Source organism: Xiphophorus maculatus, chromosome 10 (assembly GCF_002775205.1).
Source record: "Xiphophorus maculatus strain JP 163 A chromosome 10, X_maculatus-5.0-male, whole genome shotgun sequence".
NCBI lineage: Eukaryota > Metazoa > Chordata > Actinopteri > Cyprinodontiformes > Poeciliidae > Xiphophorus > Xiphophorus maculatus.
The window spans coordinates 20,584,675-20,602,179 of record NC_036452.1 but is presented as its reverse complement, the minus strand read 5'-3'; the positions used below and the strand labels follow the sequence as shown (position 1 = coordinate 20,602,179).

General features: G+C 40.4%; 1 protein-coding gene across 2 annotated transcripts in view; it reads left to right on the top strand.

Annotated features, from left to right (window-relative positions):
• spata20 (spermatogenesis associated 20) overlaps nucleotides 1-17,505 on the top strand; it is a 39,753-nt gene that overhangs the window by 11,065 nt on the left and 11,183 nt on the right. For both annotated transcript variants that reach the window (XM_005807352.3, XM_023341568.1), the window contains 3 exons: nucleotides 3,947-4,155; nucleotides 9,003-9,202; nucleotides 10,755-10,835. In XM_005807352.3, the coding sequence (XP_005807409.2) occupies nucleotides 3,947-4,155; nucleotides 9,003-9,202; nucleotides 10,755-10,835 (490 nt within the window). The remainder of the gene's footprint in view (nucleotides 1-3,946; nucleotides 4,156-9,002; nucleotides 9,203-10,754; nucleotides 10,836-17,505) is intronic.

Sequence of the window (17,505 nt, the reverse complement as noted above, 5' to 3'; positions counted from 1 at the left end):
ATCAGCAATTACACACAAGTAAATCCTACCTCTGTCTACCAGTGTTAAACTTGTTTTACACTATTTAGTCAAAACACAACATCCCTGTATCTGTGTAAATATATTTGTACTGTCACTAAAATTTTCTTGTTGTTTGAGCTAAAATATGCTCACTTAATTTTGCCTTTTGAGGCCATTTTATGCAGACTTTTACTTGTGTGTTTGGTCTTAAATATAATAGAATAATAAATAATAAAAAGCACGTTTCACCTTTTCATAAAAATATTTAAGTATTCCATCAAACGATGGTTTTTGTATTAAAACTGTAGAAACCTATAAAATGTTCATGGTTGTTTACATGAAAACAGGCAACCATAATAGCTGGGTAAATAAGTTTTCAGCCCTCATGGTCCCATGCAACCTGGTTATTGTAACGCTGTTTTTATCCAACAGCTTGGTTATTGCATTTTTCTTCTAGCGTCTCTCAGGCTGCATATTTTATCATGATTGGCCTTGTTTTAATTTCATTTTCAAGGCCTATTGAATAACTGATGTTGCAGACTAAATTTCTCATGGCTGAGACGAGAGTTTTTCTTTTTACTCTTAATATTAACTAGCTAAATTAATATCATTCAGCAAGTGTATTAAGATTTTAATATTTTTAAAGTCTCAGAACACACCCTTAGTCAAATACTGACCCTCTTGTTGATCCAGCACAACAACTTCAGTTGGCCTTGTTCCGTTGGCCAGCCACTGTGTCCCAGTTACTGTGAATGAGTGAGTGTGAAATGCTATTGAATCAGCAGAAAAATGTGCCAGGAGTCCCACAACCTGCTCGATGGAACATAATCAATTTGAAACACATACATGAACAAATGCACACTTTGTGCCTAACCGCCCTGGCCTTGTTCCATGGCACCCGTCTCATTCATTACCGTCCCGTTCAGAATGTTGTCGTCTTCGAAAGTGCTTACAGAGGCTCATTTCTCAGACCTGGTTCAGCTTCCATACGTACCGGGGCAGGTACGGGCCGCGAGCCCATTTACCAGGAGGAATGGTAGGGGCTGAGACTAACTGGGTTAATAGGATGTGGAGTTGGTGCTGTGGATTTTCTGGGGCTTCTTCCTGCCAACCGAAAATTGAATGAATTTACGTCTTTAAGGAGCAGAAGGAAGGTGGAGAGTAGTTTTACTTTGGGAATGAGCTGTTTTGTTACCAGTAATGTCATATGGAGCTGGTTTGCTAAATATAAATTAGTTCCCAATTAGCCCGGAAATTGCCTTCCTACGCAATTCGATTTCTCCCGTCGAGGTAGATTTCTTCCTCAAGGTAGAATTTCAACCAGGCAAATCGGCAAACAGAAGGAAAAGTTGTGAACGATGACGTTCTGTGCTAGTTTAAGGATTCCTGCCTGTAAGTTTAGAAGCAACAGCGGAAAAAGTCAACAAAGTCGTTCAGCTCATGTTGGCCGCACTTCTTAATATTGAGCAATTAAAATTGAACCAAGAGGAATGTTTAACCCTCCCGCTATCTTAGTGCGACGCTCAGGAAGAGTGTGGCAGATGTCATGGTCAAACAGTGGGGAAGAGAGGAGGCGGTCTTTGTCTAGTCAAACTGTCAGCTCTATAAACCACACTAAAAAACTTTTGTAAAAGCCCATGTATTGTCAGTGCAACCCCGCCGTCCAAAGGACCCTGGCTCTTAAGACCGTGGGAAGGTTAAGACATTTTATTGCTAGCAAAGACGTTGTTAAGCTCCACATTTCTCTCTTCACATTGGGGTATAGTTGTTTACAACACACCCAAATTCTGGTAAGCTTCATAGCGCAGCTTCATTTACGGTCAAGCTGACGCATTACTTACATAATGACTAAACGTAAGCCATTGAGTAAAATCAGATCCAATCGTTTAAACTTTTACAGCATCTCACTTGATGCACAGAGCTGCCACCTTGCGGTTGTTGCATTGCAACATGTACTGAGGGCCATCTTCTTCTTGTTAACAACTTCTAGTGTTGCTTCCACCTTTTGCTAGTAGCTGCATGCTTTTTACGAAAGCACTGATGCCAATTCAAACAAATTTGTTTCAAGTATTTTAATTTATATATTGCAACAGCTGCTTGTAATTGTAAATATCAGTTCCCCCTCCCGAACATTTGCGACCTTGTCATACCCATCCTGATTCTTGCTGACTCCTTTTAACTCGAATGATGCTGTAACCGATTTCTTGTCTCACTGCAGCGTGACTTCATGGCTCTTTATGACCTCTCACAAGAATGCACTTCATCTCCTCCAAATCACTTTTAGGTTTTCACCCTCTCCACCATCAGCCTCGCCTGACACAGCAATATCTGGCCTCCTGTCATAGTCCGTCCTCTTGCACTCACTCATCACGGGGGCGTTGTGAGAACTGGAGGGACGGGGAACAATGGAATAACAACAGTTTATAAAAAGTGGTGAAGCAGTACTGTCCGTGAGGAAGAAAGTACTTCAGAATCGGTATCAGCCATACAAGGTTGTTTTAGACATGGAGAAGAAGGGATTGACGACTCTAAAGAATTTGAAACAGAGATGTACCCTTTGCTTTTAGACGTCTTTCTTGACTGAAGGGAATTTCTGATTTTGTAAAGCTCAGATTTACTATTCATCAAAGCTTGAAGATTAATGGGAAAGTTCTATTAACTTGATAGATTTGTACAAGGAACTACCAAGACTTAAACCTGCCACAAATGATAGAAAAAACACCATCACTGTTCACTGTGAAGCCCAGCTTCCCATTGGCCATGAAATCAACTCCCACTCCATAAACAGTAAGCACACCACTGTTAACATCTTAGCGACTATGTCACAGTGCCAGTCATAAATAAAGTCTGTGCTATTTGATTAAAATTTTTTCTGCGCTCATTTATAGGTTATTTATTGATTAATATATTGCATGTGATTGCTTGTTATTTATTTCTTATATCTAGTCATTTTCAAATGATCAGTCTTAGGTATATATACAGTATATATATTTTACAAACTTTGTATTGATTAGCTAAGATGGAGTAGATTTCAACAAATAAGCAATTTCCCTTTGGGGATCAATAAAATATATTCTATTCTAAAATAATCGTTATTGGCCAAAATCGCCAAGTCGGGCTTTTCAAAGATTGCCAATTGGCCAGAAAACTGTAAACTGTGCATCCCTAAAACCAACACTTAGCTCCTGGATAGGTCTTTCCAAAACCTTGACGTTGTTTAAAATTTGTGGACTTGACTTAAAAGTTGGGTCTTTGTATAAATAAAACTACCAATATCGCCAAGCACAATACAATGGTATTGTACTGCTTGGCGGTATTGGTACAGACATTGTACCAATACCGCCAAGCAGTACAATCAAATATTCAGCCGTAAAACAACCATGAGGATGAAGTGCAACTTCTTAAGAAGTTTAACCAAATAGTTACTGGGGGGAAATGTATGGAAAATAAATGTAATCATGTGCATATAATTCTTATCCAAAAAGGAGCATAATCACTACATTCTTGACAAAAAATGGTCTATAAATAATAGATATATCATATAATAATTATATATTATTATATAATAATAATAAATATAAATAATTAAAGATCTTAAATTTTAATGGTATTCATGCCCTTGATGAGTATGTATAACTTCTGATTTAGAGGTGTACTTACTATTTGCAGATCTGTCTGTTTATATATTGTAAATCATACCTGTGGCAGACATATAAAAGTATATCTTTTTCTCCGCCCTACCTGAGAATGTGTTTTTTTTTTTTCTGGATTTCTATTCTGGTTTGCACAGACAGTTGCTGTATAAAATATGAAGTGTAAAAAAAAAACAAGATCCTGAACTAGTTCACCAGTGGAGCTCATCACAGTGCTTTTCCACGTTGCTCCAACAATAAATACTTAATGATTAATGTTCTCATTTCTTCTTTTCACTCTGTGCGTCGCCCAGATCCCCGCCTATCTGCGGCTTCCTGGACGACTACGCCTTTGTCGTTTGTGGCCTGCTGGACCTGTACGAGGCCACGTTCCAGACGGAGTGGCTGCGGTGGGCCGAGGAGCTGCAGGCCCGGCAGGACGCGGTGTTCTGGGACAACCAGGGCGGAGGTTACTTCTGCAGCGAGCCCAGTGACGCCGCGGTTCTGCTGCGACTGAAGGAGGGTGCGTGTTAGCCTCGCTCATTATTTGCGTTAACGAGCAATTGAACAAGTCTGCCTTAATAAAAGCGGCTGATGTTCAGAGAGAACCAAAACGTCAAACTTACTCTTTTACTGAAGAGCAATCCTATTTAAACCCAGGATTTCCAAATGTATCTTCATAAGAGCTGCTAATTTTTTATTTTATTTATTTTTACAAAGAGCTGAGATGTTTGATTTACACTCTCTGACGAGTGGAAGAGGTGAGAGATATGGACAGAATTTTACCACAATATTTTGTGGTATAAAAGTTATGATAAATAAAACTATTATTTTTTTAGGTAACCGTATGGCTCTAACTGCATATCACAGCATTCATAGCACCACAAACACAAATATTGCTCTAGAAAAACATTCTGATTTTAAAAAGGCTTCTTCAGCATGCCAGTTACTTTAAGAAAAACTATGATCAATGTCACTAAACTGCACACAGTAACTGCATTTAACCATATTTTAAAATTTTCGGACTTTTATTAATTCTCTCATAGAACAAACAGTGGAGAAAATCTAGCTAACTTTTTCTTGTCTATCAAGGGTAAGTGTAAATTTATCAGCAGTTATCTGGATGACGCTCGTGTTAGCCACTGGTTCACGTCTGTTGCCAACCTTTTGTACACTTCTGTCATCCGATAGGTCTTGAATTTTATTCATTATGGTCTTAAAAATGCTTAAAGTTGAGTTGGTGAAACTCGCATGAATTCTGTAGCAATGCTTGGTGCAGATCTGTGTTAAAGATAAGCCAGCATCGTTGATGGTGTCGGGGCTTGTCTTTTACCTCGATGTGTTTTTAACGTTTCATGAGGAGTGCTTTAAACTCTGCCTACATCAGTTTTCTGTATTGGTTCGTAGCTTCAGGGGTGAAATAAAGAAAGGATTGATGGACAGGTGGATGATTAGAACTCCTGCTGCAGTGGACCTTTGTGCTTTTGGCCAGTCTGAGGGATGGAGAGCTCCGAACACTGAATAAATTCGAGGTTTGAACCGCACAGGCACTGCAGATGGCTGCGCATCACAACGGTTTGGCTAAAACAACCCTGATGAAAAGCAGAGGTATGAACAGATGTCTGTATTATTGGAACAACAGACAATTTGACGGATTGTTTTTGTCAGAAACTCACTAATTTATTCGTCCATCACGAATCTGTTGCTTCCCCGCTGTTACCCTACGCCATATTGATCGTTTCAAGCTCAGAGGATCTGGAAGGCTTTACTGTAATATCCCTGCCACTTTCACTCATTTGCTACACTTCAAGAAAAGAGGCTGCCAGCAGGAGATGGATGGACTGATAGGTGACTTGATAAAGGATAAAAGATGGGAGGATTATTGAACTCCTCCAACTGCCGTTAGAACACTAGCAACCGTCAGTCACTCACGGCGAACCTCTCTGCCATAAAAAGCCCCTACTACACTGATGCCCTGCCTCTCAAGTTGCTTTGATCACCAGAGCTGTCAAACTCGTCTCCAGTCCATCTGCTTCTGACAGATTGGAACAGCGCCGCAAAGTACAGCGGGAGTCTGAAATCGACTTCCCGACTCTGCTCCTGTCATCTCTCACTAACCTCCTTATTTTTTCCCTCTTAATTTGTGACTCTCCCCGCTTTCTTCACATGATTTTGCAGCCTTTCAAATAAGAACGTATCTTTTGAATGTTGCATGCCAGTAGGTGAAAGCTCAGATATGAAGATAAATGGCCGTAACCTTGATGTGCACTCTAGCCTGTCTTCAGCTGCTAGCAAGCTATTGTTTACCTTTGATCAGTCGGGTCCAAGCTTCTGGTTTGGATCTAGTCATCATCTGCATTCAAAATGTCTCAAATTGATGAATTAATTTTGTTTTCTCTGTTGTTTTTTTTGAAGATACACTTGATTTGGTGCTTCTATATTTGTTGTGTCTTTTTCCAGGATCATGTTATTAACAAAGATAATCCGTCTGTCATCTTCGAGTGTTCCTTTTGAATTTGTGTTTTCCATCAGACGTACTCCAGGCTTAGTTCCTCTGTGTTTAGCCATCTTTCACTTATGAAGTCACTGATGAAATTCCAGTGTGGTTTGTCTTGTTTTGTTGTTGATCCTACTTTTTCTTTTTTTCATCACACTTTAGATGTGTGGTCAAGTGGTTGCGGGATGTTTGAATTCAGCCCTGCGGACTGTGAATCTGTTGAGCTCACTTAGTGCAACGCTGGTAAAAACGTGGTTAAAGGGTTACAGCCATGTTGTGATGACTTCCTGAAGGCGGAGTTTCAGAAAGAGCAGGAGTTTTTAAAGAGACAGAGACCCAATTTTAAATCATTAAATTATGAAGTCTAATTTCTTTTAAGTGATATTTGATACAGCATTTTTATATGAACTGAAGGTAACATGATTGTGCTATGAAGTGGCATTCTGCCCCTGGAAAACACATAATACTGCTCCTTTAACTTCTCATCTGTTCTTGCATTTTTTTAGATTGGGGCACGATGTGTTGCTTTTTGAGATCTTTCTTGCTTACATTATGTTAGACAGATTTTATTTAAATGTTGTCTTTACAGCTTTCCAGATAATCCAATCTGGGCGTAACAGCCTCAGACTTTGTGTACCGTGCTTTTTTTTTTCTGTCACATAGTGAAAGCAAATACTCCTGGGCCAATATATTTTGTTTTGCTTTGCTGTCTTTCTTTTTTCATTTAGTTATCCTTTTGAAAAATAAAGGAAGAAAAAAGCTGATTTTATTGAAATTATAGTTTCAATACAAGTGTACAACCAACATTTATACTTTTTCCACTGTCTTATGGAAAATGACCAAAAGAAGCAGCACACACACTCTGTACAGACGTTGGATAATTAAAACAACTCTCTCTCGTTCCTATACAAAGCCATTGATAAACACTTTGCTGCCTTTAACTTTGCGTGCTCCCCTTCCAGTCTGTTTGTACCCAGCTGTGTCTCTCGGCGTCGGACGGCTTTCCCAGCAGCGTAGCCTGTCAGCTGTAGACAGATTACCTCCAAGGCGATGCCTCTGTACGTGTCCCAGCCTTTGCCAGACTGACGTGTGTGTGTATGTCTGTGTGTTTGTGTCGGAAGAGGAAGGTTAAAGTCATCCACATTGTCTGTCCTGCTTTTCTTTGAATTTATTTTCAGTTAGCTGAGTTTCCTGAGACTGCAAACTGTTTCTGTCTCCTGAGGCAGCGCTGCACTTTTCAGACGTACTCCCAGGTGAAAGAAATATATTACAGACGCATCAAGTTAGAGTACACCAGGTTAAAAAAAAAAATCTGTTTTAGGACTTTAAAACTTGATGAAAGTGTAGGCGGTGTTTTATTCAGCGACTGTATTCTTTGTCGATGGCAGCAGCAATTCCCTCCACAACTCTCTCTCTCTCTCGGTGTGCGTTTGCGACCTCGTTTCGACGGAGCTCCTTAAGAGAAGGAAAACGTGACATGTGGAAATCGACACACTCGCCTACCAAACCCTGGTGTGTGTACTTGAAGGTTTGTTAAAGTCTTCCCCAGCAGGGGGCTCTCAAAGAGCATACAGCTGGGCGAAATCACGCTCGTTCTGTAAGTCTCTCATGCGTCAGTGTGCACGTGTCTCTTTGGGATTTTTAATTCATGCTTGTCACAAAAACGATGGAATATGCGTTATATAGTTGCGTTCATGTGGCTTCAGCTGAATAATTCTGTCGGGTTACTGTTGCTATTTTTAGGTTGCGTCCAAGGTACGCAGTCAGACGTAAAAATGGCTTTGGATTCTGAAGCACTCAGAAACGCAGGCATTATTTTGATATACATATGTGCTGAGAGGTTAAAGGTCATTTGTAAATCGTCCCCAAGCTCTAACCAGACCTTGGCATAAGATAAGAATCACTTCACAGAGCACATCAAAACCCCTTATAGCTCTGGGGTGAATGTGTGTTTTTAGGGGGAGGATCGAACACAAAACACACATTTTTAAGGTCTTAATGATTATCTGAAAACCTTGTTCAGAGGGCAAAAGAAAATGTCAGCAAAAATAATTTGTTTCTTTTCAGCAGTCATCCTTGTAGCTGTAATCAAGGATTCTGTTAACACAAAATTTGGTGTAAGCTCACATTATCCAGGACATTCAAAATGTCCTGGATAATGTGTCCAACGGACACGTTAGATTACATGTCCAACTGCCACGTAATCCATACGTGGCAGTTGGACTTCATTCTTTTTTTATGCAGCAAATAGCTGAAATGGTTTCTAGTGTTTCATCAAATATACAACTCTAATAAAAAACGCATCAGAATATGAATTCCCAATACAAGATTAGTTGCAGTATGGTAGTTTCAAACTACATTTACACAAGACCGTATTTTCCAGTGTTGGTGGAGAAAAGGTTCCACGTTTAGACGGCACCGCCAAGATCCGCTGCAGTTGTCATGCCAGGGGACTTGATAGCACTGTTGTTTTAACATGTAGTTGAAGTATGCATGCACCTTTTGACCACCATCTTCCACCTCATTGGTTTTTATTAATTGATGGTTAGTCGATCGATAGGATTGATCAGTAGGATCGATCAACTTTAGATTAATCAATAACTTGTATCACTTTCATTGGGACTTTCAGTAGGTCAGTGATCCAAACAATATGCCAGATCAATACAGAAAGGGTTCAATAGACATAAAAATCAATCTTCTTCCATGACCTAAATTCTATGGCAAACCTGTAGGGGGAGCAAACGAGACAATGGCCTAAGAGAGGAACCAGGATTCTACAGTTTATATATCTACAATTTGTTCAGTGTGGAATGGTCAGAGGTCGATACCTATTAAAGGCTTATGAAGTTATTGAACCTTCCTGTGTGTCACAGATCAGGATGGAGCAGAGCCCAGCGCCAACTCCGTCTCAGCTTCCAATCTGCTGCGACTATACCACTACACTGGAAGACAAGAGTGGCTCCAGAAGTCCCAGCAGCTGCTGGCAGCATTCTCCGACCGGCTGACCAGTATTCCCATAGCTCTGCCTGAGATGGTCCGGGCTCTCATGGCCCAGCACTACACACTTAAACAGGTACGCTGCTTCATTAGATCGAGATTTTTATTGGGTCACTTTAACTATTCCCGCTATACAGATTGTTAATATTGACAGAGTAGTTATCATAGACCACTGTGCAGTACCCAACCCATCTGTTTCTCATCTGTCGGTCGTGAGGCCTGAAAGACAGCTTAGCTGGGGGGGGGAGAGGGTTTGTTTACCTGAATGTTCCCTGGAACTCATTTTCATGTCCGCCTACTGAAAGTAGTCAGTGTTTCTGCTCGCATGACAAATGGAGCAAGCATAATAGACACGGCTTTTACCGAGTAACAAAAACTGAACAAAACATTATGCAGCACGAGAGGAAGAAGCTGTTTAAACAATGAGCGTCTGCGTATTGATTGCACTGGAACATTTCTGTTCGGGAACGCTGCAAAGAAGAAATGCATCACTGAAAAAAAATAAAAAAGAGAAAGTTCTATTAGGAATGGAGTGTGAATAAGCAGGAAGGTATTATTTTAGTTAATGATTGTGATTTGTATCCTGTTGTATGCATTTTTTTTTTTATTCTATGAAATGAACTTCCTCACCAAAGCGCGTTTGCTCTACTATTTCTTTAGAATTTACCCGGTTTTGGTTTCAAATCTGCATCTTTTTGACATTTTGTTCTCAAGATTGATCTTTCCATCTTAGGTTTTAGAGACGGTAATTACAGCACAGGTGCAATCATGACAGATATGGGATTTTACCAGTGTTTTAAACAGCTTCTGCTTCATTTAGAGTGGCCATGACTGGAAGATTCAAACCAGGCCTCAGAGCTTTCCCCTCTTCCACCAGACATAACTCCTGGACGGTTCCTCGAAGGAAAACACAACTGAAAGAGCAATTGCTTTTCTTGCAAATACCACACTCAACAGATGTTTAGGAATTTCCCGTTCGCGTGACTTACAAAGCCGGAAAAGCGAACCGCATTTTTTCCACCTCATTTCAACTTCACCAGGTTGTCTGAGGACAATCCCCCGCACCAGGACGCCCGTTCCATCCCTGGACGCAAGGATTTTTTTTCCTTCTCATGTTATAACTGCCCCTCTTGTGCGTTTACTGGGTTATTTGAGCTGTTCAAGTCGGGTTATATAATCGAGTGTTGAAATATTAACATCCTCAGTTTAGCCTGAAACCACTGAAACCGGGACGCTAGCAGGACGGCGTTGCTCAGTCACGCGGCGGGACAAGGTTTTGGAGTGAAAAGAACGGGAGAACACAGATGGAGATAACGAGGTCTGACTCCGGATTGGGGCGCTTCTTGTCCGTCATGCATGACCTGCAGGGGATGTCTCAGGTTGATTGGGTGAAAGGTAACGAGCAAAGGATTCAGGCAGTTTCAGAGAAACCACCTGCCTCCCTTGTTAGTGGTACAAATAAAATTCTGACCTGCACCACCACTTTTCCCTCTTCCTTCCTGTTATAAGCCACCTTTCAAGCGTCTTCTTTCTCTCTAGTCATGCCCTCTCCCATCTTATTATTTTATTGTTTTTTCTTTGTGTCACATTTTTATTGTCTTCTTTTGTGTTTTCTTCCTCTCCCTCAGATTGTGATCTGCGGTCAGAGGGAGGCTTCGGACACCTCGGGGCTTCTTGCAGCAGTCAATTCCCTCTTTTTACCGTTTAAGGTAAATACTCAGCTTTTGTCCAGAACATGCAGTGGTTTACAACCTAGATACATTTCATTTGTGTGTGTCTTCCCTTTCCTGGTTAGCTTAGGCACACAGTATGGTGGGTCTGTTTAAACACCAAGAACTCTACTGCATCCACCGCTGTACCAGTAATTCAAAATGTCTTAGCTTAGCCATAGAACTTGTTTGTGAACGTAATTACATGATTGTCAGTATATGTTTTCATTTGGCAAGGGCCCTAGTGTTGTGCAGACAGTAAAGCTAAATGTACCGCCAGACATTCATATCTGCTTATTTTAATGGTTCAAACACCAATTGTGCCTTATTATGCACAGTGGAAACTGTCTTAGCACCTCCACTGAAGGTAATAGCTACAGTCTAACGTTTATCCAAGGATACAGCCAATCAGCGTGAAGGAAAATAAGTGTGAAATTGTGTTTTTTTAACATTCGTAAAATATTGACAAAGATTTGCCACTAGCTGTAATGGAAACGCATCTAGTGTCTTCAATCAGACTGTTTCCTACTGTAGCTCGCTCCTCATCACATCACCATCATCTCTTTGAAGACACTTCGATGATGAGTTATAGTACTTAGTTTTACTTCTGGATAAATAAAGTAATATTGAATTGAATATTGAATTGGGTCCACTATTTTCCAACTCGGAGCCAATGCTAAAGAAAATACTTGCTATTCAGTCCCCTTGTCAGTACTGCGGGTTCTCATCTCCCCGTATTGGCAGCAACCCCTACATAGCTCGGGGTGATTTAGTTTATTCAGCCGATAGTGGATTTGCAGTAGATACTTATCATTTTTCAGACACATAACACGTAGATGGAGGCTGAAACTGGCCTAGATCAGTGCCTGGGGTGCTGGCTGTTGTAAGTAGCGCCCTTTAAAGGTCAGCCTGAGTCTCTCTCCATCCCTCTGCTCCCTGTAATGACTTCAGAAGTATCTCTTTTCAGGCATTAGTTGACCTAAAAGCCTTTTTGTTGACTTGCAGTGGAAGGTCTAAATTGTAACTGCAGCTTCAAGGTTTTGAAATTTGTTTGTTTTTTCTTTGAGTGCTAGTTCTTCTGCCAGTCCTGACACCCAACTATTTGTGAAGAGCTCAATAACTCTCAACCATCCAACCGTTTATGTGATCCTGGACCATATTTCTCAGTGCTTTCACCTCTAACCATAAAAAAAAAAAAAGTCTCACCACTTCATGATAAACTTTGATTTATTGGTTGGCAGATTTGATGATGCTTCTAACGTCCTTGGAACCTGATGAAAATGTCTGGAACAAGTATAAGAAAATCCATTGGGGGTGAAAATAGTTTGTTGTGGGAAGTAGAAAAGCACATACTCGCACACAGCTTCATGCCTCACTGAATTGTTCTAACTCCATCAGCCAGCACCCAAAAAAACTAGAACAATGAATTAAAGCAGGAGCTGTCCAGTAACACACTCCATCTCTCTCCCTCCTTCCTCCTTACACACAAACCGTCAGGCAACAGAGGCCCATCTGAAATATAAATGAGCTGTGCAGTATCAGCCAGTGGCAGCAGCAACATCAGGCTATTCCAGATAACTGCAGAGAGACAAGAGACCTACACTGAAATGGATAACAAGATGGATCTATAATTGAGCAGGATGCATGTTGCGTGTCATCTCATTCAGTCAGGGCTAGATGCATGATGCAGTATAGTTTATTATATTTTAGGTGACAATCCTCAGATGGCGCTCTAACCTAAGAACATCAAATCAGTAGCAAGCACAGAGGTGGAGGAAATGCTTTGGATAGCTAAAGCATCTCAAAGTCAATTGATAGAAATTCGATTCAGCTGACTGCCACAAGAATAAATGTCGGCATTGTGATGCATTCCTTGACATAAAATGAGACTTAACCATAGAGGCCTGGTCAAACCACAAGCCACAGTAGAGGATATGCAATTTGTATATGGAACAGCATCCGATTACATCAGCTGACGATCCTGCAGCTACACTATCCTACTAACGTCTGCAATTTATGCGAGTAGTAAGGTGGACTAAATAGCAATCCTATTTAGTTGCTAAATAGGGTTTAGCAACTAAAAACCCCTGTTCAGTCTGCTTTAATCAAACTCTCTTAGAAAGTTGTAGAATATCGTAGAATCAATATCAACACAGCCCTAGTCCCTGCATCCTCCGTTTTGTTTTTACAAAATGGTCACGCAGAGATTGCCACGTCTTTCATCCAAGTTTTTTAGCCTTTAAATGTCTTTATGATTCTTCACTGAATAACCACAAAAATTTACTTAATTCCTCAACACGTCGCACCACGACGTTTAAACACGTTGGATAAACGTTCCGTATTCATGTCGCCTGTGGATACAAATAAGCTTTGGTCACAAACATTCTGCACTGAACTCTGTACAGGGTATTGTGTACCTTGACTCCTTTGAATTAAGACACTCAATGCAAACAGGTTCATATTAAATCTTTTGAAATAATACAATAAAATTATATAAAATGTCAGCATTTTCTCTAAATATTTATCTCCACTTTTAATTGAAAACATGAAATGCAGTGGGAATGTAGAAACATAATGTAGAAATGGTCAGTGAGCATTCTGGACATAGCAGTTCCAGCTATTGAACAATTCATTAATTGTGTAAAAAAATTTAAATCAAAATCTTGTTTCCCTTATGCACTGGTGCACATTGCCCAAGCTTATCATTTCTATTTGGTATTCATATTCTCGTCTGCTGACAACACAGATCCCATCAACAGATTAAATTACCTGTAGCCAATTTACCCATGAAACCGTTGGCAACATGGGGAAGCTGTTGCCTGCGGCTCATTTGCTTTAGAAGTAGAGTTTGTCATTTTAAACAAAAACACTCTTTACATAATTGGTAATTATCGAATTATCAATAACACACTATTGCATACATATTAAAAATAAGCCGAGTCACATTTATTTGCACACTTCACTCAGACGGTGCAGAGTAAAGACAATAGCTCAGGTTTATTGTATTTTATTGGGATTTAAAATTTGTATTAAGCCAACACAAACTAGTGATTGTGAGGGGGATTTGTTGTCATCCCTCATGAGTCAATGTGTTTTGTAGAAATGCCTTTCACTGCGAGATACTCCGATCTGTCCACCCCAGTCTCAACTCTTTTGGCAGGTTGTCTTACTGGATTGTTCTGCTTTTACCCCCATTCTACTCATTAACTCTGACTCACATTTCTTTTCTTTGCTGAAGAAACACATTCCCACAGCAACATGTCACCACTACCGTGTGTACAAGGGTTATGCACTGGTAACAGTTACATGGTGCAAGACATTTTTTTCAGAGCTTGCTTCACTAGGGTTTCAAGTGTGCAGTGAGGCCTGAAAAGCAACGTCAGTGGACTGTCGATCAGTGATTTGCTTGGTGCTGGAGTCTCTGGTTTCGTCACGAGAGCAACTGCCTTACAATAATGCCAACCTATCATTCGTAAAAAGTCACAAAAACGACTGAATAAGTATTTAAGGGCAATAGAAGACTGAACAAAATGTTCAACATAGCTTTCATGTCCTTCATGGTTCCATTGTGTGTATGTCACATACAGATCAAGCTGCAATACTTTGCTGACTTTTGGAAGGGCCCAACTATATGCTGACTTCATCCATTACAGCTGTTAATCAATTGCAATGGAAAACCAACCAAACTGTTTAGTGCTAGGGCAGTCCGCCAGCAGCCCACTGTATTTTCATGTAAAAAAAAAAAAGTTAAATGTTTAAAAAATTCAGCGGCGCACTAGCTGTAATACACTGCAGGGAAAACCCTATATAGGCAATTCTTAAAAAGGCCTCAGTCTTATTTTGAAAGCTAAAAGGCTTTAACAAGATTTCCCCCACAAAACCTGCTAAGCCCAGTGGGAGGGGGTGCTAGGGCCGTCCATTAGCGGCCCACCGTGTTTTTGTGTTAAAAGTTACAATTCTAACATGCACTAGCAGGCCTCATAGTGTGGAAACTCAAGCCCAGTTCAATACGTCAACTATCAACCTAGCTTATTTAAAATAGGCAAACTATACTTACCCTGGTTGGAGGTGAGGGGAAGTAATTCCTGGCGGGGGTAAAGGCTGGTGGCCCGCCAGGCTTAGATAATATTACTCTGGGGGAAACCCTGGGCTGAAATTGCATGTCAACAACCTGACATGCAACTTCATGTAGTTTATTCATTTGAAGTTCTTATGTTATCCTTTGTAACTTCTATAGTTACAAAGGATAACCAACATGCCCTTCTCTGTTAGTGGGCATCACAAGACAATGGCTGTATTGTTTTTTTCACTTAAGTTTCTTGCAAACGATCAATGCGATTTTTATAGAAATGACAATGGGACATGTTAGCAATTGTAGTTTATACTCAAGCAAACACACATGTTGGTAAATGTTTTCCTCAACACACTCCTTTTATTTTTGGCATGTAGACTTATTAAATACATATTGTAATTAATTCCTTTGTTTGGCAAAAAAAAAACCCAAAAAACTATGTGAGCACATACACTAAGACCAGCAGAACAAAATGTGTGTCCTGTTATGTAATTCGTAAAATTAACTGCTGTAATAGGGGGATGAATGGGAGGCGGATAAAACAAAGTGTATGCTGGGGTCTAGGGAGGGAATTGCTAAAGCGCCAAAGAATGGGATGAGAGATTTAGGGATGTTTAAATGAGATAAATGGAAGTTGCAGAAGAAAGAAGGCGCAAGGGGATTGTGCTCCACGTAACATTAGGTAGCTATGAACAGAAAACATGTCTACTTTATGTGTAATTACCTCTCGTCTGTTTCCCCTTATTTTAAGCAGGCACAAACTAATTGTGGTGAATAGGGAGCTAAGAAATGAACTCATGCTGGTCTAAGCACACACACTGCAATCTTTACTTTATTTGATTAATCTACTATTTAATTTCACAAGCACTCTGAGTATCTGCTGCATTTTTTTTTGCTTGTTTGAATCAATTACAGCACTCAGCCATGCTGAAACATTGAGCCTGATTGTAATTGCTGCATTAAATTGTGGTTAATTTTTCTATCAAGCAGAAATATATCATGATTAGAGACGGGGCGAGGTTTGCTGAAAGTGCTGGTGGTGAAACTACACCAGGGTGGGAGTTGGAAAACAAATAGAGATGCTTTCTTTCCAGCAATTAGCCAGATCCGAGCACTTACCAATTTCTGCTATTTTGGTGGGGGTGGTGGTGGTGGTGTGTGTGCGTGCACTTCCCCTATCTTTTCTGCAAGGTAATGCATAACATTTAACAAATTGCAAAAATATCAATGTCTCTTCAACCTTTCCACATTTTGTCACATTAGAAGCAACAACTGCTCTCAGATTTTTGCTATTTTAATATGACAGACCAACAACAACAAAAAAACAGTGCGCAATATTGAAGTGGAAGGAAAATTATATGTTTTTCCAAAATGTTTTTAAAAACAAAAGTTACCATGGTGACGTATTTTGTATTCAGCTTTGAATTAATGCTTTGTAGAAAGAACAATCCCAGCTGCCTGTCTTTTTGGTGTATGACTGTACCAGTGTCACACCACTAAATGCCCTTACTTTGCAAAATACAGCAATAGTAGCTCAGAGAGGAAGTGGAGGAGATCAATACTTTCGCAGATTATCAGTCTCGTAACAAATTATCACAACATGGTGACAGTTTTAGCATATATGTAAAAAAACATATTTTCCATAAAAGATACATATTGCACCTCTCTGAAAACAATAGTCTTAGCTAAAGGATGAAAATTAAAAGAAGTCATACCAGGCAGTCTCATTTTTAAAGTATTAAAGAGAATTCATGCTTATGCAGGAAAGTTTATAGCTTTTTGTTGTCTTTCAGTTAAATTCTACAGGACCGTGCTGGTAGAAATACCACCGAAGTGATGCATCATGGTCTAATTTTATTGCAAAAACCTGGCTTTTCGACAGGGGTGTGCACACTTTTGACAGACATTGTGTCTTCTGATGACGAGGCAGGGACGGATTGCTTAGTTGCGACTGGTGACAGTGGTTTAAATAAATCAGTTTTGGATTTTCCGGTGCCCTCCCTCGTGTGTTGAATATTGTATAACAAGAACAACAACAACTCCCACCAGAGACCCGATGGCTGCCGGCCTGAATGCCGCTGTTAGAACTGCTTATTAATCATCCTTTGCTCGTACTCCCTTAACGCCTGCCACACAGCTCCGAGTCGGTGTTGCACTTCTACGCTTCCACGGTGCGGTCAGGTGGTTAGGCGACCCCCTCTGGAGGTTATTTAGAGAGGGAAACTAAGTGACATATGTGTAATCCCGACGATGTTAAGAAATCACAGGTAACGCGAGTGAAAGAGCGAAAAGTATTCCAGGGATTATAAAGGATTTAAAAGATGAGGTGTGAGAATTTCTTGGGGGGGAAATAATTATGGGCGGACATGTTTCCCATCTCCCTTGTCCTTCAAGAAGAAGCGCATTAGAGGGTGGAATGGCAGCTAAATATGACGGGGGAATTGAGGAACATGGCCTTTTTAAGCGCAGAGAGACTCATTTTTGAACCCATCTGTAAAGGGGGGAAACATCGCGGAATCCATAACAAGACCTCAGAGACCTGTGGAAGAGTTGGCGGGGTGACATGGAGTGCAGGGATGAATGAGCTGGGTGGAGATA